This window comes from Prionailurus bengalensis, chromosome B3 (assembly GCF_016509475.1).
Source record: "Prionailurus bengalensis isolate Pbe53 chromosome B3, Fcat_Pben_1.1_paternal_pri, whole genome shotgun sequence".
NCBI classification, from domain to species: Eukaryota; Metazoa; Chordata; class Mammalia; order Carnivora; family Felidae; genus Prionailurus; species Prionailurus bengalensis.
In genome coordinates, this window is record NC_057355.1 from 73,723,725 (window position 1) to 73,748,296 (window position 24,572).

The 24,572-nt window shown below is 47.0% G+C and overlaps 1 protein-coding gene across 3 annotated transcripts; it reads left to right on the forward strand.

Moving 5' to 3' along the window:
* The first annotated feature begins 40 nt into the window (after positions 1-40).
* ABHD4 (abhydrolase domain containing 4, N-acyl phospholipase B) lies at positions 41-23,440 on the forward strand. Of its 3 annotated transcripts, none has more exons than XM_043555744.1 (7): positions 41-155; positions 14,341-14,429; positions 15,441-15,813; positions 15,971-16,125; positions 18,063-18,174; positions 20,960-21,146; positions 21,882-23,440. In XM_043555744.1, the coding sequence occupies exons 2-7, from the start codon at positions 14,390-14,392 to the stop codon at positions 21,969-21,971; spliced, it is 957 nt and encodes a 318-aa protein (XP_043411679.1). In that variant the 5' UTR covers positions 41-155; positions 14,341-14,389; the 3' UTR covers positions 21,972-23,440. The 3 variants fall into 3 exon arrangements, with proteins under 3 accessions (XP_043411679.1, XP_043411678.1, XP_043411680.1); XM_043555743.1 differs by lacking the exon at positions 41-155 and adding an exon at positions 10,815-10,921; XM_043555745.1 differs by lacking the exon at positions 41-155 and adding an exon at positions 10,917-11,032.
* The last annotated feature ends 1,132 nt before the right edge of the window (positions 23,441-24,572 follow it).

Here is a 24,572-nt window from a genome sequence, read left to right on the forward strand (position 1 = left end):
CGTACACGCAGGCCAGGGCGCGAAACAACTAATGCGCAGACGCAGAATACATCCACAGAATGAGCGCTGCGGCCAGAGAAAGCTAATGCGCCTGCGCAATGGATCTGTTCGTGGCCTGGAGACGTGTACTCTTTTTGTCCTACTTCCGCGGTCAGGTGGGTGACGCCCACAGTTGCTCTAGCAACAGGATAGCGTGAGAGGAAGACGGGGACAGGTTTTACAAAGAAAGGCGTAGCTCCCCTAGGATTCGGGCTTTCTTTGGACCACTGGCGTCTTCAAAGATTAACTGGATCGGAAGTGAGGCAATGTCTAGTGCTACCGGGGTTCAGCACCCGAGCCGCCCTAGCTGTTAAGGGCAGATGCCTGTCCCAGATCACTAGGGCAAGTTAAGTTCCCCTTTAGTGAGAAACACCGCTGCTAATCACTGCGCAAGCACCAGTTTACCCTTGGTTATGGGCGGAGGGAAGTGTGGGACGGATGGAGGAGGGAGGGAGCTTGACCTCTATCTGGTCCTGAACTGGACTGAGATCTGGCTCTGGGAGCGCTTACGAATAAGCACAGTAGAACCTAAATTCACAGACATTGTAATTCAGCTAACATTCACTGGTCGCCTCCTCGTAGCGTTGTGCTAAATTGTAGGTACCGTTGGGCCAATCAGATATGGTCTCTTTTTTTTTTTTTTTAAGTTTGTTTTTTGAGGGAGAGAGAGAGAGAGAGAGAGAGAGAGCACCAGTGAGGGAGGGGCAGAGGTGGTGGGGAGAGGATCCGAAGCAGGATCGGCGCTGACAGCAGCGAACCTGATGTGGGGCTTGAACTCAGGAACCTGGAGATTATGACCTGAACCCAAATCGGATGCTTAACCCGCTGACCCACCCAGGGGCCCTTCAGATGCGGTCTTAAAGGGGCCTGTGTTTGGGGCGGGGAGCAAGAGAAAACAGTCGATTAATGTGAAGACAATAAATGATCAAGTTTAGCAACCTTTTACTCCAAGCTAGCATCTTGAATCCTGTGTTATATCCCAGAATATCAGCGTCAAATGTCCCATAAGAGCATTGCTTGGTTCAAACCCTACCACCACCACCACCACCACCCCCAACTCATTTTGCAGGGGAAACTAAAGGTTTGTAGTTTTGTATTTAACACGTGGAATTGCCTATTTTTACTTAGCGTTTTAACTTTAAAAAAAATAAGATCCACTTTAATTTCTGGCTTTTGCTGCACTTTTAATTTCACATTAATCTGACCTTCCAGCTCAAGTTCATCTCATCTTTCAGCTGCAGGTTGTACATAACCAGGTGCTTTTTACGCTTATTAACAAATTTGAGCTATCCTAGGTACTCAATCAAAATTCCTAAAGCAGCAACTAAAGACAAGGGTTCTGCATTTTCATTTTTTCTTGTTAAACTGGAAGCTATATCACCATCAACAAATGTGCCATTTAGCAGTGGTGAGGAAAACCTTGGTCAGGTTCTAGAAAGAGAAATAATTCATGTCCTCAGAAAGCTTTATGGGGCACCTGGGTGGCTCAGTCGGTTAAGCGTCAGACTCTTGATTTTGGTCAGATCATGATCTCACAGTCCTGAGATCAACCCCAGGGTCAGGCTCCAAGCATGGAGCCTGTTTGTGATTCTCTCTCTCCTTCTGCCCCTAACCGCTGTGAAAAATAATGAATTAATTAATTAAAGGAAAGAAAGAAAGCTTTGCAATCTATTTGAAGAGGTATATTCATATTCACACCCACAGAGATTTGCACTGCTGCTATATGAACTTAAGTGCAGTCTAAACTCTCTTATGTTGCTGAGAAGGAAAGGGAAAAAAAGTGTGAATAACCAGGCTGGTTCCCATTTCAATATAATAAAGCAGGAACCTTCAGTTTCTCTGACAAGTTGAACCTTTCTCCCTGCCTCATCAGCAAGTAGGAGGGTAGCTTTCTCACCAGTATTCAACTTCAGACTTTAAAGGCTAGGCTGATGCCTTTTAATCATTCAGGAGTGAATTTCTCAAGGGGTTTCTGTTCCATCAGCCAGGCTCCTTCCAGCAGTTTCTCCCTTATGCTTTGTCTGCCTTTGATCCATGTCAACTATCATCATTAGCATCTCCACAGGAACTCCCAAAGGGGGAAAGCAGAAGAGATGAAAAATACCAAATTCACTTACCAAGTGCATTCTTTTCTGAGACCTGCAAAGTCAAACACCAGTATAATAAACTAAAGCTGTTCTGGACTACTTAAAACATCAAGAAAAGGTCTTGTTCTGTGTTCAGTTTATGATTCTATAATCACGGAAACATTTTTGACTTCTCTGCCAATAGGAAATTGCTAATACTAGTATTGATTTCAATCGTTTGTACATTTATTCATTTTTTTAAATGTTCTTTTTGTTTGTTTTAGAGAGAGAGAGCACAGATGAGTGGGGAAGAGGGGCAGAGGGAGAGAAAGAATCATAAGCAGGCTCCATGCTCAGTGCTGAGCCCGACATGGGGCTCAAGCCCAAGAAGACCCTGGGATCATGACCTGAGCCAAAATCAAGAGTTGGATGCTTAACCTACTGCACCACCCAGGCGATCTGATTTTAATAGTTAAAATCAAAATGTTAATGTATGTAAAAATTCAGGGTCACAATAATGGATAAGAGTGCAGCCTTCCCAGTCAGCCAGTCCTGTGTTGGAACATTGATTCTGCTGTTTACTAATTGTCTAATTCATGACAAGTTAGTCTGGCAGCTCATTTTCCTTTTCTATGAAATAACGATAGCAAGATCATTGGAATGTTATGTTAAAAAGAGAGACATAGGCCCAAAATGGCACTGCTTAGGCTTAGTCCTCAAACCAGGGCTTAATGCATAATCTAATTGCAGTTTCAACATCTCCCAGAAATGTAGTCTTAACCAGTCGGGAATTTTTCAGTCAGCACCAGTGAGTCTGCCACACAGGCCCTCTCCATCCCTCAAAGGAAGATAAGACCCCTTGCTTTCCCCCCCACCATGGAAAAGTGGCCTGAACAATCCTTTCCTTTGGCTAATAACTTTCTTGCCCTGCCCTCTTTCTATAAAAAACCCCCATTTTGTAAAACTCCTCAGCATTCCCCTCTATTTGCTAATGAAATGCTACCCAATTCATGAATCGTTTTAAAAAGCCAATTAAGTCTTCAAAATTTACTTGGTTGACTTGTTTTTTTAACAGTTGTGAGGACTAAATGAGATGTTGACACTAAGCACTTAACATAGTATTTGACACTCAGTAAATGTTTGTTCTTAACAACCATTAGTACTGGTGATTAACTATGATTCCTCTAGTTCTCTGAATAATTACAAGTTGGGCAAACCACAGAGCCCCCAGTATTTTGGGCACGCAAGAGATGGCACTGAAAGACTACAAATTTATAAATTGAAGCTGAAGTCAGAATAGACCTTAGAGGTTTTATTACAAAAACACTGTTGGAGAGGAAAAACTCTTCCCTCTAACCATCTTAGTTTTATTGGCCCTGTAAATTAGACTAAAAAAAAGACAGATTAACAAGAGAAAACAAACAGAAGTTTATTAACATATGCATCGTATATACACATGGGAGTACCCATTTATGAGTAACTCAAAGGGGTGGTTAGAACTTGGGCTTATATCACCTTAAAAAACAAAATTCAGCTGAGTACATTTCAAAGATCTTACTGGCTTTATCCAATGATCCATAATTAGGCAATATTCAATCTAACAGAAAGGAGCTCTGAGGAGCTATACAAAATGAAAGACTTTTATAGGCAGAAGGGAGCTGGGACTAGGAAGTTATAATGACAAAAAGCAGATTGGTTATATCAAGGTCACTTTCCTTCAGGGGATGGCAGGGATCTATCAGGCCCACTAACTGATTAAGGCTAATTAGGTAATTCCAGATTGTTACCATTTCTGGGAAAGTCAAAACTAATATTTGATGATGTAGGGCCTAGTATAAGTGACTCCACTTAGAGCCTGTTGTCTTGTTTGTAACAACATCACCTTAACAAAAAAGGAATACACTTTTGGAGAAATGACAAAGAAAAAAGACTTTGAGTTCCTAGGGCAGCAAATTGTGGGAAGGTAAAAATATATGAGGGAATTAATAAAAAATAAGGGTTAGTTAGGAGAGTTTGTTACGTAGATTCCTCTGGTGCCCTCTCTGGGTTGATAAGGATCTAGAATGCTTCTGTTCTTCCTTTGTAAGGGGGGCGGGGGAGGGAGAAGGCACATCTATAAAGTTAAGTCTTACTTTTACACAAATAGGAGGAGGCTGAGAGCTTTTCTTGTATCTGCTTCTTCTCAATTGCCTTTGGCTCAAAATAATCTTTATGGTACAGTGACATATTTTGGGGTGGCATGTTCTGCTATTCAACACTCAACATCATAAAACATTAGGAAAGTGGAGGGGCAAGAGGGTCCCCTTACAGGCAAAGGCCATGACTTTACAGTGTCTCTGTACAGTAAGAAATGACACTCTTTATCAAAATACAAATCTTGCAGAGAAAAGGACTCTTCTAAAGAAAATCTCTGCATGGGAAAGAAGAGTTTTTTCCAATTCTTCTTCCCTGTATATTTTGTCCTTCAGAGCCCTCCTTTTGGTTTTCTTAAGTATTGTATATAACAGCTCCACCTTTTAAATTTGCCCCAGTGTGGCTAACACCCCCTTCTTTATATTTTTTAATGTAAGAAATGTGTATTCAGTCTTCACCCCTGTTCCTGGCACAGAGCTCCCAAAACTCTCATAATTTCCTAAGTGATGATAAGAGCACTAGGAGCATCTTTTGTTATAATATTTGGTTTTGTCCTCAGTTTCTGTAATAGCTCCAGAGCAATAAAGGTGAAAAGAGCATCTTTTGTTACTCGTAACAGGCCCCTTTGAACCACACTGGAATCTAAGTTAATGAAATGGCTTTTGGAAAGCCCTCAAGGGTAGGGACCGGTTGGTTGCCAGGGAAACTAACTCTGTGATTCCAGGGTAGGAACTTTAAGCCCCATGCTAGAGAGGAAAGGGGCTGAAGATGGAGTTCAGTCACCGATGGGCAATAACTTGATCAGTCATGCCTCTGTAATGAAACTTCCATTAAAGTAAAAAGGAAAAATTTGCCTAACCAGAGAGGTTTGGCAAATTTATGGGTTGCTGAGCACATCTGGGCACTGGGAGAGTGGTGTAACAGGGGACAACATGAAGGCTGTGTGCCCCTTCCCCCATGCCTTGCCCTATGCATCTCTTCCATATTGCTGTGCCTAAGTTGTATCCTTTTATACTAAATCAGTGTTAAAAAAAAAATTCAGCTGAGTAAATTTAAAGATCTAATTGACTTTATGCAAGAATTTATGAGTCAGGGAACATCCCATCTAGCAAATAGAAATGAGTTCCAAGGAGTTGTACAAAAATGGAAGGTTTTTGTAGGCAAGAGGAGGGTGGGACAAGGAAGCTAAAAGGATTATTCCAGGCAAGGTTACCTTCCCATAGATTAAGTCCCTGGGGTCTCAGTCAGATTGCCTCACCAGAGCTGACCAGGAAGTTCCAAAGGCAAAAAATGCAGTTAGGTTAGGTATTAAGTCTTGGTGAGGTTTTAGCAAAAGTGACTCCATTTTAGACCCTGTGTTTCTTTTTAACACCAGTAATACAGTAAACTGTTTTCCTGGGTTCTGTGATCCATTCTAGCAAATTATTGCACCTCAGGAGGGGGTCATGGGAATCTCCAATTTGTAGCCAGTTGGAAGAAGCACAGGTGACAACCTGGACTTGATATTCTCCTGTTTATTTTATTTGTCATGTCAATTTGATTCTTCAGCTAGAAAGCAGAGGAAATTCTTCCTCATTTTTTGTTGTTTTTTTTTTTAATGTTTACTTATTTTTGAAAGAGAGACAGAGTGCGAGTGGGGGAGAGGCAGAGAGAGAGGGAGACACAGAATCTGAAGCAGGCTCCAGGCTCTTAGCTGTCAGCATAGAGCCCGCGGCGGGACTCGAACTCACTGTGAGATCACGACCTGAGCTGAAGTCGGATGCTTAACTGACTGAGCCACCCAGGCGCCCTGGAAATTCTTCCTCCTTGACATAATCTTTGGGAGCCCAAATCTTTAAAGAAAACCCCTCACTTTTCCTCCCTAGTGCCCAGGAGTCTACTATATTGTGCTGTGCAAGGGCAGAACACTCTCCACACCATGGGACTGAACTTATCACTGCTTGAGGAACACTGTTCTATAGAATTTTCTGTGATGATGCAGATGTGTCTGTGCTGTCAGGTATGGCAGCCACCAAACACTTGTGACTACTGAGCACTCAAATGTAGCCAGTTGTAACTAAGAAACTTTTTCATTTTTATTAATTTAAATCTGTTAAAAAGAAAACTACAGGCCCAGGGATGCCTGGCTAGCTCAGTCAGAAGAGCATGTGACTCTTGATCTTGGGGTCATGAGTTCAAGACCCAGGTCAGGTGCAGAGATTACTTAAAAAAAAAATTAAATAGGGGCGCCTGGGTGGCGCAGTCGGTTAAGCGTCCGACTTCAGCCAGGTCACGATCTCGCGGTCCGTGAGTTCGAGCCCCGCGTCGGGCTCTGGGCTGATGGCTCGGAGCCTGGAGCCTGCTTCCGATTCTGTGTCTCCCTCTCTCTCTGCCCCTCCCCCGTTCATGCTCTGTCTCTCTCTGTCCCAAAATAAATAAACATTGAAAAAAAAAAAATTAAAAAAAAAAATAAAATTAAAAAAAAAAAAAATTAAATCTGAAAGAAGAAAAAGAAAACCAAAGCCCCAAAATGGCTTCACTTACACTACATTCCCAAATCCAAGCTTTAGTACCTAATCTAATTGTAGTTTCAACATTCCCCAGAAATGTAGTCTTAACAGGTTAGTCAAGAATTTTTCCATCAGTGCCAATGAGTCTGCCACATGGGCCCTCTCCCTCCCCCAAAGGAAGAGAAGACCCCTTGCTTTCCCCTACTATGGAAAAGTGGCCTGAACAATCCTTTTCTTTTGCTAATAGCTTTCTTGCCCACCCTCTTTTTATAAAAGCCTTCCATTTCATAAAACTCTTCCCCTCTATTTGCTAGAGGAGACACTGCCAGATTTTGAATTGTTTGTTTATTTTTAGGGAGAACACAAGTAGGGGAAAGGGACAGAGGGAGAGAGAGAAAATCCCACACCCCTGGGATCATGGTCTGAGCCCAAATAAAGAGTTGGTTGCTTGGGGTCCCTGGATGGCTCATTCACTTAAGCATCTGACTTCAGCTCAGGTCATGATCTTATGGTTCATGAGTTTGAGCCCCATGTCCTGCTCTGTGCTGACAGCTTAGAGCCTGGAGCCTGCTTCAGATTCTGTGTCTCTCTCTGCTCCTCCCCAACTTGTATTTTGCGCCTCTCTCTCTCTCTCTCTCTCCCTCTCTCTCTCTCCCTGTCTCTCAAAAATAAATAAACGTTTAAAAAAAAGTTTTTTAAAAGAGTTGGATGCTCAACAGACTGAGCCACACAGGCACCCCTCATGAATTGTTTAATAAAGGCAATTAGATCTGCAAAATTTACTTGGTTAAATTTTGTTTTCTAACAAACCTAAGTAGCCACATATAATTAATGGCTATCATATTGGACAAAACAACTTTACAACTATTCCACTCAGTTCCTATGTTTAATCTAAGGGTCATACCTTGTTCATAGTTCATTCAAAACACAGTCACGCCCATTTGAAACCAAAGAATGTTCTATCCCTGCCAGACCTAATCTATCAGTTATCAGCTCCACCAACTCCTAGAATATTTAATGTGACTTATAGGCATAGGAAAGAGGGTTTGTCAAAACTAGTTTCCATCCATAAAGACCATATTAAAACTTTAATCATACAGGGGCACCTGGGTGGCTCAGTTTGTCAAGCATCCAACTTCGGCTCAGTTCATGATCTCAGGGTCATGAGTTCAAGCCCTGTGTCAGGTTCTGTGCTGACAGCTCAGAGCCTGGAGCCTGCTTCAGATTCTGTGTCTCCCTATCTCTCTGCCCCTCCCCTGCTCATATTCTCTCAAAAATGAATAAAACATTTTTAAAAATGTTTTTAAACTTTAATCATACATAAAATCACACATGATGGCAATAGACGGAAAATAGATTATGTTGTACTTGCACATAGTGTGTCTTGTCTTGAAGGTAAGGAGAAAATTTCTCTCCAGAGGCCTGCCTAGAACAGGCACTTAGAGTCTTCTCCAGTCTGTAATTCTAGCAGATCCAGCCCAATCCTAAATTATCCCAGCTCTGGAGACACCTTAAGGAATCTATTGACTTTGGTTATAAAAGGCATTTTCAATTTACACGTTTCCTACTTCCAAGTAGGAAGTACCTCATAAAGATGGTTTGGTGGGCGCCTGGGTGGTTCAGTGGGTTGTGCATCTGACTCTTGATTTTGGCTCAGGTCGTGATTTCACAGTTCATGGGATGGAGCCCCAAGTCAGGCCCTGTGCTCGGGATTCTCTCTCCATATTTGCCCCTCTCCCCTGCGTGTGCATATGTGTGCTCTCTAAATAAATAAATAAACAAACAAACAAACAAAAGATGGTTTTGCACACAGAAACAAAATACACTGCCTCCTGAGATGAGGTCTAGAGAGATACAGTATCAGTTCTAGCCAGGTCATCCTTGCCTCAAAAAACTGCTACATCTTAACAGGTTTTCAGAAAAAGGAGAGATTTTGTTGTCCTATCTTGAAATGATGAAGCCCAGAATTTCCTATAAGGTACAATTTAAAATACAACTCCCAAAGCCTTGACACTTAGCATATTAGTTTATAGGTAATTGTTTACACAGCTGCCTCCTAGCTGGACTTTTTATCCATTTATTCATCCAGTCATTACTGAGTATCTACTCTGAGCCACACCCTGTTGTAGGTGCTGGCAGCAAAGCTGAGAACAAAACAGACAACTCTCCCCCATACCCTCTCCCCAACCTTCATTCAGTTCTAGTGAAGAGAAACTAATAATAAATTAGTAAACACAAAGGCACAATAATTTCAGATGGTGATAAGTGTTATGAAGATAATAAAATACAGTGATGTAAATAAATGTAAATAAAAATAGAGTGATTGGAGGTCTCTCTTAGACCCTGTGGTCAGGAGAGGCCTCAGAAGACAGGAGGTTTGAACTGAGCTCGGAAAATAAAGTTGCCAGCCCTGCAAAGGGACAAACAGCCTGGGGTGGCAGCAGATAGAAAGTCTATGTTTACCACTAGAGCAGGCTGTCTATTTCCTTTGATAACGGTATTCTTAGTGCCTAACATAAGGTTTGGCTTTGAATAGGTATACAGTAACAATAATAGTAATAAATTTTAGCATAAATGTACTAAATGTTTATTGGAATTATCTTGGTTAATCCTCACAAGACACAGTCAGGGGAAGAAAATTAAGAGACACTAAGTAATTTACCCAAATGCATGTAGTGGATATGTAGCAAAACCAAGACTACCCTTAACCCAGATTTCTGACCCCAGAAACAATGCTTCTAATTAACCAATGAGTCTCAGTGAACTCCAGCATCTAAAGGACTTCCTAAAAATGCAGTTTTTAGCATCAAGCCAAACCAACGAAATTAGAATCTCAGAGGTTAGGGATTAGAATCCTGAATTTGTAACAAGCCCTCCAGATGATTTTTATACACACTGAAGTTTAGAACCACTGCACCCAGTTGAAAGAATGAATGCCACAACTCCACTCTTTGTACTGCTTTGCCCCACATCTGGCAAATTCCTAGGTCCCTAAACTCTATACATGCCCATTCTCTTAACTTTGAGGCCTTATAATGGTCATCAGATCAATTTAACACTGTGTAACAAGAAAGGAGAAATCTCAGAATCTAAGACCTGCAAGAGGGCTAATGAAAAACACCTTGATAAACCCCGTCCCTGTCAGCATTCTCCCATTCACCCTCCATCGCTCCTTAGTTTGGTTTTAATCTAACCAAGGGGATGACCTGAACCCCGACAACTCCCTCAACATTAGGACTTGTTTACCAGTTCAGGTAAATTCTGGAGCCAGCCTCAAGATTTGGCTCCTCTGCTGAGCAAGCCTGAAGTAAGCTCCGGACCTAAGAGATAAGCCAGCCACCCCCACCCCCATGCCCCATATGGGATTCCAGCAACCTAGAGCAGACCCAGCCTTATAGGTTAGTACTTCATTTGCCCTTCCTGAGGGTAGGGGAGGCAGGGATTCCCCAAACTGAGGGAGACCTGGCATTGAGCACATCTTTCCTGGGAACTAGGTTGAGAAATCTCCAGAGCACAGGAACTGCATCTTGGCACATGTCGCTAAGGTTTAGGGTTGCCAGATAAAATACAGGATGCCCAGTTATGTCCCAAACATTGCACGGGATGTACTTATTCTAAAAAAGCATTCGTTGTTTATCTGAAGTTCAGCTTCGGGCATCCTGTTTTTTATTTGCAAAACGTGGCAATGTACTTGAGTTACAGGCCCCCAGGCTCTTTGTAGAAACATTTAACCAATAGTAGTGTCTCCACAAGCATCTTAAGCATCACCTTACAAGAAACACCAGGAGGAGGATTTCAGCGGAGAGAGAACTCTGCCAGGAAGCCCAGAGTTGGTGTGAGCGTGCAGGGGTAGTTTTGTCACTTTTTAACGAGGGCTGTGAGGGACCCGGTTGTTTCAGTACTACCCATCTCCCTCACTGTCCCCCAAATGTGTGAGCAGGAATCCCGTCCTTTTCCGTGAGACCCCAGAGGCCCCTGTGCCGGCACGCAGACCCCGGCTCGACCACCAGCCGGGTTCAGGTCCCGCCTGGGCGTTCTGGGGACCTGCGCCTCCGACCGGCGGCCCTGGCCACGCCCCACTTTGTTATCCGACCCTTTCCTGGGTCAGCTGGTGCTGGCGTCAGGCGGAGGGATGGGCTGGCTCGGCTCGACCCGGCAGGGCTTGTTTACTATGGCTGATGATCTGGAGCAACAGTGAGTTAATCCTGTGTCTTTCTCTTGCTCTCTCTCTCTCTGGGCCATGATCCCGGGACTGTCGGTGACTGAGGAACAGTTGTAGACACCTTCCCGCCTTTCCTTTTCCAGGTCGGCTTCATGGGAGGGCCCGGGGTTGCGTTTGCTTGCTCTGCTTCTGCCCAGAAGAGGCAGCAGCAGAGCTCGGGGAGCGATGGTAGATTAGCTTGCCTGAGCCGGGGGACTCTGACTTTCCACGCTTAGTCTTCGCGATCGCTCCTCGCTCCTCTGGTACAGAGAGGTTAGACTTAGTGGTGATGGCCCAGCTCCTCCGCGCCGCTCGTGGGATGCGGGCGCGGGGGTAGCAGCCGGGTCTGCTCACTGGGATTTGCCCCCAGGACGGTGGTCGGGGGGTGGCAAGGGCCTTTCTTAGCCCGGCAGGGAAAGGGCTCGCGAAGAAAAGAGAGAGGGCGCCGGCGCTGGGATTGTCTGGAGTGATGGGCTCGCAAGTTTCTTTAGTTCTCGCCTACTGAGACACTTAGCCGCTTCCCACCCTAGTTAATAACGTTTTTTAATCATCACGAGATCCTTAATGCTGTGCTTTCAGAATTACCGTTTTTGGGATTTGTTGACACTGTCTCAAGGGCATCAGGTTCGGGATGCCACCTGTAGGTAGTGTGTGACTAGCAGTTCGCAGTCTGATAGAAGCAAGGAAAAGTTGCTTCCAGAATGACTCAGCTCCCAGCCAAGCCTTGGTTTCACCAGAACAGGGCCTCTCCTGGATCCTGTGTTCCTGCTTTTCAGAGCTGCAGAACTGGCAGCCTGCAAAACTAATTAACTTTATGACCATAGTATCTTCCTGAGCTTGAAGGAACTGCTCAGGAAGAGTGTTGCTTTCTGAAGATGACTTTTCCAAAAGGAAATTTACAATGGTTACGATGACTTAGGGAAACACAGATTAGAGCTGGTAGAGATGCAGGTAATTCTGCTCTTTTTTACAGATGAAGAAGCCAGCACCCATGAAAGTTAGAGGAGACTTGCCCAAATCACAGAGGTCTAGAGCAGGCTTCTGACCCAACACAGAACTCCTTTTGCTTCACCTCCCAACAGGATAAAAGCCCTTTAGAGGGAAGAGACCACTCTGGCCAGGCCAAGTTCAAGGCTAAGTGACTTCTCTGCCCCTTGCCTCAATTTCCCACTCCAGCCCTCACATCCCCAGTAGTATTTAGCAGATGCAGTGTGCCAGATATCACTTCCAGCGCTTTAGAACATTTCTCGTGAAGAAGAGAGGCAAAGTAAAGCTTCTCCCTGAAGAATATCCTCTGAGCAGCCCATCGTGTTGTTCCATTGGACAGCGTTTCTCCTAAGCACTGCTTTGGGCAGATACAAGGCAATGTGGGGTCCACGTGTCATGGTCTGACTTGTCACAGTGTCTGATGTGGAGAGAAAGTCTGTCTCTTAAGACTGGCAAAATTCTGCAGTCTTGGTGCTCATGCTTTAAGCCCCAGTAAGGAATTCCAGTGGAGTATTAAAAGGGTTGAGAGTCTCCATAGAATTGGATTGATTGAGACTGACAATTCTCATCTGGCTTAAGCCATTGATACACCACTCTTGGCTGAACCCTCAGTATTTCTTGCAAGCCTCTGGCAGTCCTTGAAGAGTTGAATGTATGCAGCTTATGATTTAGCTGGGGGAAAAGAACATTTATTGGAAATTTATCTTATGCTAGGCATTATTCTATGTGCATAAATGCACTTAATCTTTATGAGATCCCTATGAAGTAGATACTATTATTACCTGTCTCTTAAAGATGAGGAAACTGACAGATAAAGGCCATAATGTGCCCCAAATCACACTGCTGATAAGTGGCAGTGCCAGGATTAGAACTCTGGCTTCTGGTTTTAGATCACACTTCCTTTCAGAAAACGGAGACCGTGTGAAGATGTGGTTATATATTGTGAATTTGAAAAGCTGAGACTGGGGCCTGAATGTCTCAGTCAGAAGAGCATTCAGCTCTTGATCTCGGGGTCATGACTTTGAGCCCCACACTGGAGATTACTGAAAAATAAATAAATAAACAAATTTTAAACCTAATTCTCCTTTAAAAAAGAAAAAAAGGAAAGCTGAGGTACCTGCCCAGAGGAAGGGTACGGAGAACCCTGGATCTGAGATCTGGGTTGTACTTCTGCTTGTTCTCACCAGCAGCATGGCCTCTTTGGGCATCAGTTTCCTCATCTGTAAAATAAAGAGGCTGGACTAGATGATTCCTAAGGAACCATCCTAATCTAAAATTCTGTGCTTCAGATGGTGTATCAGGATGTCCTGTGTGTGTGGCCAAGAGGGATAAGTAATGGTTGCCCTCGTTCCCCCACAAAATACCCCTGCCTGAGTATGTCGATATTGAAAGACCCTTCCTGTAGCTGGTGGTATCCACCTTGTAATTCCTTCATTCAGGCACAATTCAAGAGAAATATCATACAATGGAAAAGGAGTAGTCAACTCATCTGTTGAGTGTCCAATTTGTCCCAGGCACGTTATGAGGTCTCTCAACATATCTAGATGCTCCAACACTGGTTATTTATCAGGCCAAAGCCATTCTGCTTGTAAATGGTGATAGTGTGATGGCAGAACCAGAGGGGGTTGTTGTTTTGTTTTGTTTTGTTTCCCCTCCAAAACTGGTGCTTTCAATCTCTACCCTGCAATGACTTCAATTTCCTTGGGCATAAAGGGGCCGGCAGGATGGATTCTCTTTATTTTACCGTATGCTGTTGGAGGTGGGGACATATGTGAGCTTTGTAGACATTTTATAATCTGGAAAAACAAAGCCAGAGGCAACCTGGGAACGCAATCACAGCAGGACTTGAACCCAGGTCTCCTGCCTTCTTCTCCGTTCCTGTCCCATCTCATTGTTCCAGGCTGGACTGATTGATTACGTGAGAGCCCAGCTGGGCACTGACCTTGCTCTGTTCTTCTAGGGGCTGAGAAAAGGGCACGCACAAACCCCAAGGCCCTGCCAGGAGGGCAGATGGCATGGGAATTTGTCCTACCCTAAAGGAACATCCGGTCCTGGGGATAGCAAAAGATAAAGATAACTGAAACATTAGTTAATAGTTGGTATTTTTTCTCTTGTGATCTCCTTGAACATTATGATAACCAGTAACAAAAGTTATAAAGCTCAAATGAGATAATAAATGTGAAAGAGCGTTGCAAACTGTAAAGTGTTATACACACGGCATCCTGAGTATCTGTTGAACAAAGGGCATGTTGTTACTAGCCCTTAGCTGGAGAAGAGTAACAGTCTATCAGGCAGCAGGGAATTGCTGACCGCCACAGCGGCAGGTCTTCTGAGCCTGGGAAACACCCCGATAACTCTTGTAACTGTCAGCAAGGCTGAGAGTGTCAATGTTGCCAATGATTGTCATCGTGTCTCCTTGTCTCAGGCCTCAAGGCTGGCTGAGTAGCTGGCTGCCTGCTTGGCGCCCCACGTCGATGTCTCACCTGAAGAATGTGGAAGCCAGGATCCTCCAATGTGAGTAGGAGGGATGGTTTATCCCACCTCCATCAAGAGGCCCAAGGAGGATACAGGATCTCCCCAGAGCCTAGTTGACAGAACCCACAGATTCTTGATTAATTAATAGTGCTTGGGGTGGGAGTAAGTGGTGTCAGTGGTTTGAAGGGAGAGATTTGCACTGAGGATACCATATTGTGTGATAGTGATTTTTCGACATCTCCCTTCCTGTCCATCATGCTGGTTCCTGACACATCCCATAACTTCACTTCAAAGCCAGTACCAACTGTCAACACACAACACACACACACACACACACACACACACACACACACACACTCATCTATATATTCTCTCTTTCCCTCCTTCCTTCTTCCCCCATTCTTCCCTTCTTCCTTCTCTCCCTCTCTCTTCTTCCAAACACACATGCCCTTCTCAGCTTTACCACCTTCTACCTAAGGACCAGCAGCAATCCTCTGTTCTCTAATATTGCTCTCTTTGTATTCTATCCAGTTAGGCATACCACCTACCTGGTTACTACGGTAGTTTGGGATTCCAACAGATCAACTATCAAGAGCAGCATTATGCTGGGGCAAGGCATCCCATGATTGGCAGCAGCCACAGGCTCAGACAAGACCCTTGGGTCACGTCTGCCTGGTTTCCTTTATGATCTTCCCTGCCCTGCATCCACTGCCCCAGCCAGATACCTTCTCTTCCCATGGGCCTGAGGAAGTAGGGCTGCAGAGCAGTCACAGCTCTCAAGCCTCCACTCAGGATCCAGGCAACATCCCCCCCAAGCAGCTCTGTCACAGAGCAAGCACTGCCCTGTGAGAGACTAGATGGTCTACAAATAGTGCTTGGAGTTCATCTCTTAGGGCATATGGGTCAGAAGGTTGTGAAAGGAAGGAGGTGAGGCAGGTCAGGAGGGATTTGGCAGTGGAGAGAGAAAGCCAAGGAATGGTAGTCCAGGCAAAGTGATGGTGCTGTCAGAAAACAGTCTTACTGCTCTGCCCTGGATTCCCGTCTCCCCAGGCCTCCAGAACAAGTTCCTGGCCCGATATGTGTCCCTCCCAAACCAGAACAAGATCTGGACGGTAACCGTGAGTCCCGAGCTGAGGGAACGTACCCCCCTGGTGATGGTGCACGGCTTCGGGGGTGGCGTGGGCCTCTGGATCCTCAACATGGATTCACTGAGTGCCCGCCGTACCCTGCACACCTTTGATCTGCTTGGCTTTGGGCGAAGCTCGAGGCCAACATTCCCGAGGGACCCAGAGGGGGCTGAGGATGAGTTTGTGACATCAATAGAGACGTGGCGGGAGACCATGGGGATCCCCAGTATGATCCTCCTCGGGCACAGTTTGGGAGGATTCCTGGCCACCTCTTACTCTATCAAGTACCCTGAAAGGTAAGGAAGAGCCACCCCTCTTGCTCATGACCTAATTCCCTCTCCCACTGGGAACCTTACGGTATTAGTTTCCAGTGGGTCTCTTCTTCCTGGGCAGTTTAAGGGCTGTGGTACCTCTAAGCACATACAACTTGTTTTTCCCTTTTTCCTCCCATAGAGTTAAACACCTCATCCTGGTAGACCCATGGGGCTTTCCTCTTCGACCGACTGACCCCAGTGAGATCCGTGCACCCCCAACCTGGTTCAAGGCTGTGGCATCTGTCCTAGGGCGTTCCAATCCACTGGCTGTTCTACGAGTAGCTGGGCCCTGGGGTGAGTAGCCTGCAAAGAAAGAATCTATCTCCTCAACCCAAGGCTGCCCCATTCTAGAAGCCCCATTGCATCCAGCCTCCCACCATCCCCACTTGTCCAGGAGAGGTGGGAATAGACCTGGCATTGTTATTTAAAGCTGTTAACCTGAACTAGATCTCTTTGTCTGCATTTTCAGAAGGTTCTTTTTTTTCCTTCATCTGCATGCAAAAAGCTTTCCTGTGTGGGGCACAGATAGAGCAGAAATATCACTCTGTGCCTTGGCTAGACCCCCAGAGAGAGAGAGAAGGAGGCCATGAAGTGACTCTTCCTCTGCTGAGTTCTTATGCTACATATGTGAGTATGTGGCACATACAATCACATGTTGGTGATTCGGTATGGTAACCACCACTGGATACCATCTCTGCAGCTCACCCAGCACCTGTGGGAGGGAGATGTCAGAACCAGAGCCTCCAACATGACCCACAGTGGCAGGCAAGCCCCTCTAAACCATGGCCTACTCCAGTTAGGTATCACATCTTCCCCACTTAGAAGTTGTCAGCAAACTTTAATGGGTGAGGAGAGGAAAGGAAGTCGGGGAAAACCAGCCATAGTAAGTAAAATTCGTAGGTCTCGGCCTTCTGACCTCATCCTGCCAGCACCCTTCCTTTCTGGGGGGCTTTTTAATCTGATGAAGTGACAACCAGATTCCCTCTGTAGAAAAGATTGTGGACCCCCTATCTTGCAGTGACGGCTTATGTACACATAGTAATATTCAGTTGCCAATTACTACAAATTGATTGCTAATGACTAAATAAGAGTTGTCTCTCTACGCCCTTCAAGAGAAACAGAATGACTTTGGATAAAAGAGAAAAATGAGCATTTGAGGAGAGGTAGGAGTTTAGGAAGAAAGGAAGGATATCAAGAGACAGGTGCAAAAGAAGAGTAAATGAGCAGAGAGCTGACCCTCTTAGAGTTCCCAGCACTCTGGACTCCAGCAGACCCTCTGTAGCCCTCTTCCAGAGAGAAGTCCTGCTCTAACCACTCTCCCCATTTCTCGACTTGCATCTGGCCAGGTTCACGCATGGGCCTCAGAGCGAGTATGATTGGGCAGTTGGCTGGCAGCCATGGAGGAGGACCAGGGCCCAGAGGATCCTGGCTGTGCCTCCATCTCAACACCTTGATCCTCAGATGCAGAGAGAAGACCAGGAGAGAGAGCGAGAGATCAGAAGTTGACCATCAGGCCCAATTTTTAGTCTGTTTTAGGTGCCCTACTGCTTATGTGTGTGCTCTAAAGGAAGGTGAAGGGAACAGATTGCTCTAAAACAGCAGCCCAAGTCTGACATGCCAGAGTTAAGTTTACTTCTCCACTCGTATTCTATTACAGACCTGAACATGAGAGGCCTCTTGGCAGGTGGTTTCATCTGCAACCTTCAGAATATTAAAAGGCCCTAAGGGTCTCAGGGTGCCTGGCTGGCTCAGTCGGTAGAGCATGACACTCGTGATCTCAGAGTTGTGAGTTTGAGCCCCTTATTGGGTGTAGAGATTACTTTAAAAAAAAAAAAAAAAAAAAGGCCCCAAGAGTCTCAGGGAGAAAGAACTTAGTTCAGACTGTGAGAGAAAAGCATCTCAGCCATGGACTCATGGGCTTGAGACCCTTAGAGGAAAAGAGCTTGGGACTTCCTTGAACTGAAAATAACCTCTTTCCTTAGTGACATTGGACTGTCTACCTTCTTTGGTAACCAACTGACTCTCAATTTGTAGTCATCTGGAGCTTCCAGACAGCTCACACACTCTGTCTGCCACTATCGAGTTAAATGTACAAAGCAAACAAACCCCTAGAGAAATAACATTTGGTAAAGTTGTCCAAGCAAATGTAACACAGAAGTCTTCCTGCACACCCCCACCACCGCCCCCCGCCCCCCAAACTGGCCACTCCCATGTTTTTCTCTCCCCTCCAGGGCCTGGCTTGGTACAGCGATTCCGGCCGGACTTCAAGCGCAAGTTTGCAGACTTCTTTGAAGATGATACTATATCTGAGTATATCTACCATTGCAATGCACAGAATCCCAGGTGAGGGCGGCTCCCAGAGCCAGCTCGGAGTGCACGGGTTTGGAGATGAAACTCCAGCTGGTAGAAAAACTCCAGAACTTTGTTGCAATGCGTCTTGCACAAAGCTCTCATTCACTTAGGGGAACGCAGGCACTAGTAGCCTCAATTATTTCCAGAGACCTCCCCAGGGATGGGCCCAAAGGGATGGAGAAGATAATAGATTGATGAAACATGCTGTCCATCTCTAGAGGAAGACTCTTACTCTCCCCTGGAGATAGGCAGTTAGCCTGACAGACAAGAGTCTGGAAAACATTTTACAAGATTTTTAACTGAAAAAGTGATATGAATATATGGTATTTTTTGAAAGGCAGAAAGAGAAAGAAAGAAAGAAAGAAAGAAAGAAAGAAAGAAAGAGAAAATCTTCTCCCTCCCAGCCTGTAGTTCTCAAATTTCCTTGCTGTTTCCAGTCTGAGATATTATGTGACATTGCTTCAGAGAACTTCTTTGCACATCTTCTTTTGCACACACGTGACTAGATCTGTACATTCCTACAAGTAGAATGGCTGGTGGAAAAGTGTGATTTAAAACCTAAATTCTGTACACCGTGAAATGCTTACTGTTGGGACAGGAACTCCTTCTACGCCTTTTGGACATTTTGGGGTGTCCCCAGAATCTTGAGAGGTTCCTATCTATGACTGCTCACACAGCAGGCCCCACAAACCTGCTGATCTGCATTCTTGGCACCTGAGAGCCAGGGCAGAGTCAGGGAGGTTATCTTCCTCTCAGGCAGTGCCCTGTGAGTGGCTGATACAGGAGGATCTGTGGGTGGCACCACCTCTGTGGAGGCCTCAGCCAGCTTGCTGTGGGGCATCTGGGGGAAGCCAAGGTCACCGGAGCAGCAGCACTGCCCCGCCTCATGCCAGGCCTGTCCAGGTCACCCGTCGTGAGCCCAAAGCTGTGAAGACGGTGGGGGGTTGCATTCCAGCATTACTGTCTGAGCATTAGCCTCACACCCAGCTGGCTTTGGGGCAGCGTGGGAACTGTCTAGCCAGCATTCCGCATGAGCTCAGCTAATTGAAGGGCCCCGCTGAAGCAGCAGTATTGAAACTCAGCTCTGCAGTCAAATCAGGTAGCCCTCTGCTTCCTGCTCTCGACCCCTCTGTCAGCCCCCACTGGGCTCAGTGCCAGTCTCCTACCCCAGCTCCCTCCTCACAACTTTCCCCAGTCCCAGACCTAGTTGTGTGCAATGAATGGCCTCCCAATCTAAGCCTCAGAATATATAATCACGCAGCTCCTTTGTGTCCTGGGGAAAGCAGAGATGACATCAGTGATAGCCCTCTCTGCCTAACACCATCACTCAATTAAAAAAAAAATTTTTTTTTTAATGTTTATTTGTTTTTGAGAGAGAGAGACGGAGTGTAAGCAGGGGAGGGGCAGAGAGAGGAAGACACAGATTCTGAGGCAGATTCCAGGCTCTGAGCTGTCAGCACAGAGCCCGATGCAGGGCTCGAACTCACAAACAACGAGATCATGACCTGAGCTGAAGTCAGACGCTCAATGCACTGAGACACCCAGGCGCCCCACCATCACTCACTTTTATAACCACCTGAGTGTTTCTGAGTTGTAACCCTGACAGGCCCGTAGTAACTCTTACCAGCCCCTTGGAAAACATGACATTTGGCCAGGAAGAAATATGTGGGGGCTACCTACTCTGCTCCACCTAACCTGAGGGGCCCTGTACATGTCATTTTCTTCAATGAAGGAATAAAGAGGATATAATTCCCCAATTTGTAGATGAAAACATTAAAATGTATTCTGGTTACATGACCTGCTAAGAAAATACAGCCAGAATTTGAACTCGTGTCTCTCTGACTTCAGAGTCCATAGTTTTCCACCATGCTGCTATGTCTGAAGGAAGAACTCTGTTTCTGCTGGCCCGTGCAGAACTCAGGCCCGCCTTCACTCCGGGGCTCCAAAGGAGGGGGGACACAATACCTGAACAGGCTGGGCCTGGCGGGCAGCAGTCTCCTGAAGCACCCCGTCTCCTGCCTCCTACCTCCTGCAAAAGCTGCAGAGCAGCTCAGAATGTCAGCTTCCTTCCCAGCCCTGCAGACCCCTTATGCTCCTTCTCCGTCAGCTCTGCCTAAGGAGATGGCTGGGGAGCAAAGTAGATTAGATGAGCCTTGCTTCTCACAAAGTACGGCTCCCCCTGGGTCCTCACAAGACTGGTAACAATCCCATCAGGAAGCCCTTTGCACTGCCATAGTATTTGCTCTTCACTACCCCTCTAACATGAGCCCTTTGCCCCTCTCCTTCACCCCCAGCAAGCTAAGCCCCTAGTCCATTCTCTTCCTGCTCCACCACCCTTTCGTGATTCTTGGGAAATCTGATGTTAAATAATCATATGATTAGCTATTTAACGCCTGCCTCCCCAAAATGTGGGATAATCGTGAGCTCCAGCAGGGCCGGCACCACGTGAATCTGACTCCTGTGTCCCTACACTCAGCCCAGGGCATGACATGTCAATATTTGTTGAGTAAATGTTAACCATTGCATCTTTGGACAATTCTCAGTGTCCGGGGTTTTCACACGTGTGTCCCTTCCTAACTGTCTTCTGTGCTGGGAGGCCTCCACAGATTCAGGCCTACCTCCTAATCTTACCAGGATTTAAGGCGCCCAGTGCTGGGGCCTGAGAGGGACACACAGGACAAGGATACTGCCCCAGCGTCTGAAGAGACCAACATGTTGACACTTTATGCTGCAGGGTTTATTCTACTAACTGCCTCACCGTGTTTTGCTCCTTCAGTGGTGAGACGGCATTCAAAGCCATGATGGAGTCCTTCGGCTGGGCGCGGCGCCCCATGTTGGAGCGAATTCACTTGATTCGAAAAGATGTGCCCATCACCATGATCTACGGGGCCAACACCTGGATAGATACCAGCACAGGAAAGAAAGTAAAGATGCAGCGGCCGGATTCCTATGTCCGAGACATGGTATGTTGGCCCGCCAAGGCACAGGATTGAGGTGGAAATGTGGTGCGTTGAATCCCCGCACACAGTGATTAGCTCTGGGCATGGATGAGCCTTGGGATGGAGAAAGGTGATCAGAGAGTTGGGGGGAAAAAGGAATGGACAGATGGGGATGGTGTAGTGCGTTTGAAAGGGCTGACTCAGTAATACCGTCATCAGGGGCTTTCATTGTTGCTTAGCACGGTCCAGGGAAATGACCGGTTCTCGTGCAGTAGCCAGACACAGACAGCATGATGCCATTCCAGACCCCCTGTCCCACCCAAAACCAGAGCCATGAACAGTAGAGCAAGTAGTAAAGGCTGCCAGCAAGCCTTCCCACCACATTCCTGCCTTCCCTTTTTCTTATCCCTCTCCACCCCCATTTGCTAATGAGTGCTTAATTAGGCTGGGTGCCACGTATGGGCCCTGGTTCATCAGACCTGTGGATGAAATGAGCAGATAGCGGTGGGGCTGGCATTGAAGGAAGTACAGTGAATAACCAGAGGAGAAAATGAATGGGACCTTGGGATTCATGGACCCCTCCCCCTGCATGGGAAAGTGCCCAGATTCTAGGAGAAAGGTGGACCGATGTTTCTGGTAAGTGCTCATAGGTGATGGGCAAGCAGGTATAAGGGAAAAAGAATCGGTGTGAGACACCAGTTTCCGGTGCCCCGAACAAAGGGCCTTTCCACCCCTGGCGGGCTCTTCCTCTCTCCATAGGAGATTGAGGGTGCGTCGCACCACGTCTATGCGGACCAGCCACACATCTTCAATGCTGTGGTAGAAGAGATCTGTGACTCCGTTGACTGAGATGCTGTTCATAGAGGAAGAGGAGAAAGCCAGAGAGTTGCTCTCGCCTCCCTGTCCGCTTACTCGCCCCTGTGTCCTTTCCTCACCGACTAACACGTGCCAGCCAGGCAGTCTTGGGCTGTCCCCAGCGCAGGACCACAGTGAAAAAGCGCACTCCTGAGCCCACGCTAAGGGTTGGAGGCAGAAGCCATGAGAGGCCTTGAGCTCCCCTCCCCGGGGAAGAACATAAAGGGTTGCATAGTGCCACCCATTCTCTCCATGCCAAGTGTCCCCCAGATGGTGGTTGTGAAGGGATCGCACGAGTCATGCTCCCTCCCTGAGCCAAAGGGAGGGCGGCCTCTTCCCCTGGGTGAAGGAGAGGCTCCCGGCAGCCTTTCCCAGCTCTGGAGTGTTTTGTGGGGGTAGGTTCCAAGCAAAAACATCTTCCTCCATCACCCACTAGTCTCCATTCCTTGCCTGTTTTGTCCAGATTCTGATTGGGAGCTAACTACCAACTAACTACTAACTTCTCAACTACCAAGAATAGGTCCCAGAGCTCCCTTGACCTGCCGAGTGCCGCCCACCCCCCCCACCCCCAACCCCTGCCGTGACCTAAGAAGTCCTATTCAAAGCCCTCATGAGTGGATGAGGAGCAGGCCAGGGCAGGACATGGCTGGCCCATGGTGATACAGCTCTGCTCCAGGAGAGCTAAGGTCAGAACCCAGGTCTGCTGACACCCAGGACTCATCGCTGACTCTATTTTGCTAAAGTCTAAGGCAGGCTCCATTGCCATGAGTCTGGTCCTGGTCACTGGCCATAGGTGAGCCCATCCCTGTCCCACATTCTAGCCCCATTGTGCAGGGGTGCCACTGTCCTGTCCTGTGTCTCAGCTCCAGATGCCTGAGCTGGGGACACTCCAGGGCTTCCTTCCCTTGCCCTCTCATCCTCCCAACTGGGAGTCCTCTTGGCCTCCCTCTGTGCCTTGGGCCCTGAAGCCCCACCTGTAGTATAGAGCAAAGGTGGCCCCTGGTGGAGAGGCAGGGAAAGGCCCTTCAACCCCAGGGCTGTGTCTGGATTCCTTACTCCCCCTAGTATCTGCGGGGCTTTTCTACTGTCCCCAGGGCCGAAGCCCACCGTGAGCCCCTGCCCACGGTCCAGTGGAGAGCCTCCAGCCAGCAGTTCCCTGTCCTCGTCAGCCACAGGATGGTTCTCACTGCCTGGCCCTCCATCCCTGCCATCTGTCCCCACAGTCACCAGCCCATCCCACCCCCCAACTACCTGTCAACTGTCTCCCAGGGGCTGTTTCCGGGTGCTGCTCTGAGGTTCTGGGCAGGCTGGGCCTGGCCCCGGAACCAGGGCAGCTCCTGTCTGCTCCTGTTTTGTAAAGCCAACCCTTTCACCAGAATAGTATTAACTCCTGGTGCTTTGTACTACTGGTCCGGCTGCCTTGGGCTCCTTTTCTATATTAATAAAGAAATGAGTGAAAACTGGTGGCAGCGATGTTTAATATTGCTCTGATAGGAGTGCTGGGATGGTACTTGAGGTGGAGAAGAAGGCCCAAGCAGTATCTGCTTACATGCCACCTGTCTCCTGTTTAATGTATCATTCACCCAGGTCGGCATGGGTCATGTCAGCCAAGCCCCTCAGAGGATGGATGAGGAGTGTGGACAGGCCAAGCCCCAAGTCACAGGAGGAGAATTGGGAGAACTGGGTGCTTCCCCACTGCCCATCAAAAAGCCCTGTCTTCGGTGTGCCGGGGTAGCTGAGTCAGTTGAGCATCCAACTCTTGATTTCAGCTCAGGTCGTGATCCCAGGGGTCATGGGATCGAACCCTACATCATACTCTGCACTGAGCGTGGATCCAGGAGTCCCTCTCTCCCTCTGCCCTTCCTCTTTCTCTCTCTCTCTCTCTCTCTCTCTCTCTCTCACTCTCTCTCTCAAATTAAAAACAAAATAGCCAAGGGGCGCCTGGATGGCTCAGTCGGTTAAGCATCCGACTTCAGCTCAGGTCATGACCTCACAGTTTGTGAGTTTGAGCCCCACATAGGGCTCTGTGTTGACAGCTCAGAGCCTGAAGACTGCTTTGGATTCTGTGTCTCCTCCTCTCTCTGCCCCTCCCATGCCGATGCTCTGTCTCTGTCTCTGTCTCTCTCTCTCTCTCTCTCTCTCTCAATAATAAATAAACATTTAAAAAAAATTTTTTTTAACAAAATAGCCCTGTCTTCCAAAGTTCACTCCACATGGGCCTGTACTTGGACTGTTCGTACCTCCTACTCATCCTCCAGGTCTCAGCTCAAATATTCCTTATTGAGGGAAGCTTCCGAGACTGACCCCCTACACTAGACTTAGACTCCTTCTTCTGTGTCTCCATGGTGTACCCAACTGCCTCTTTTTTTTTTTTTTTTTTTTTTTAACGTTTATTTATTTTTGGGACAGAGAGACACAGAGCATGAAGGGGGGAGGGGCAGAGAGAGAAGGAGACACAGAATCGGAAGCAAGCTCCAGGCTCCGAGCCATCAGCCCAGAGCCTGACGCGGGGCTCGAACTCCCGGACCGCGAGATCGTGACCCGGCTGAAGTCGGACGCTTAACCGACTGCACCACCCAGGCGCCCCCCAACTGC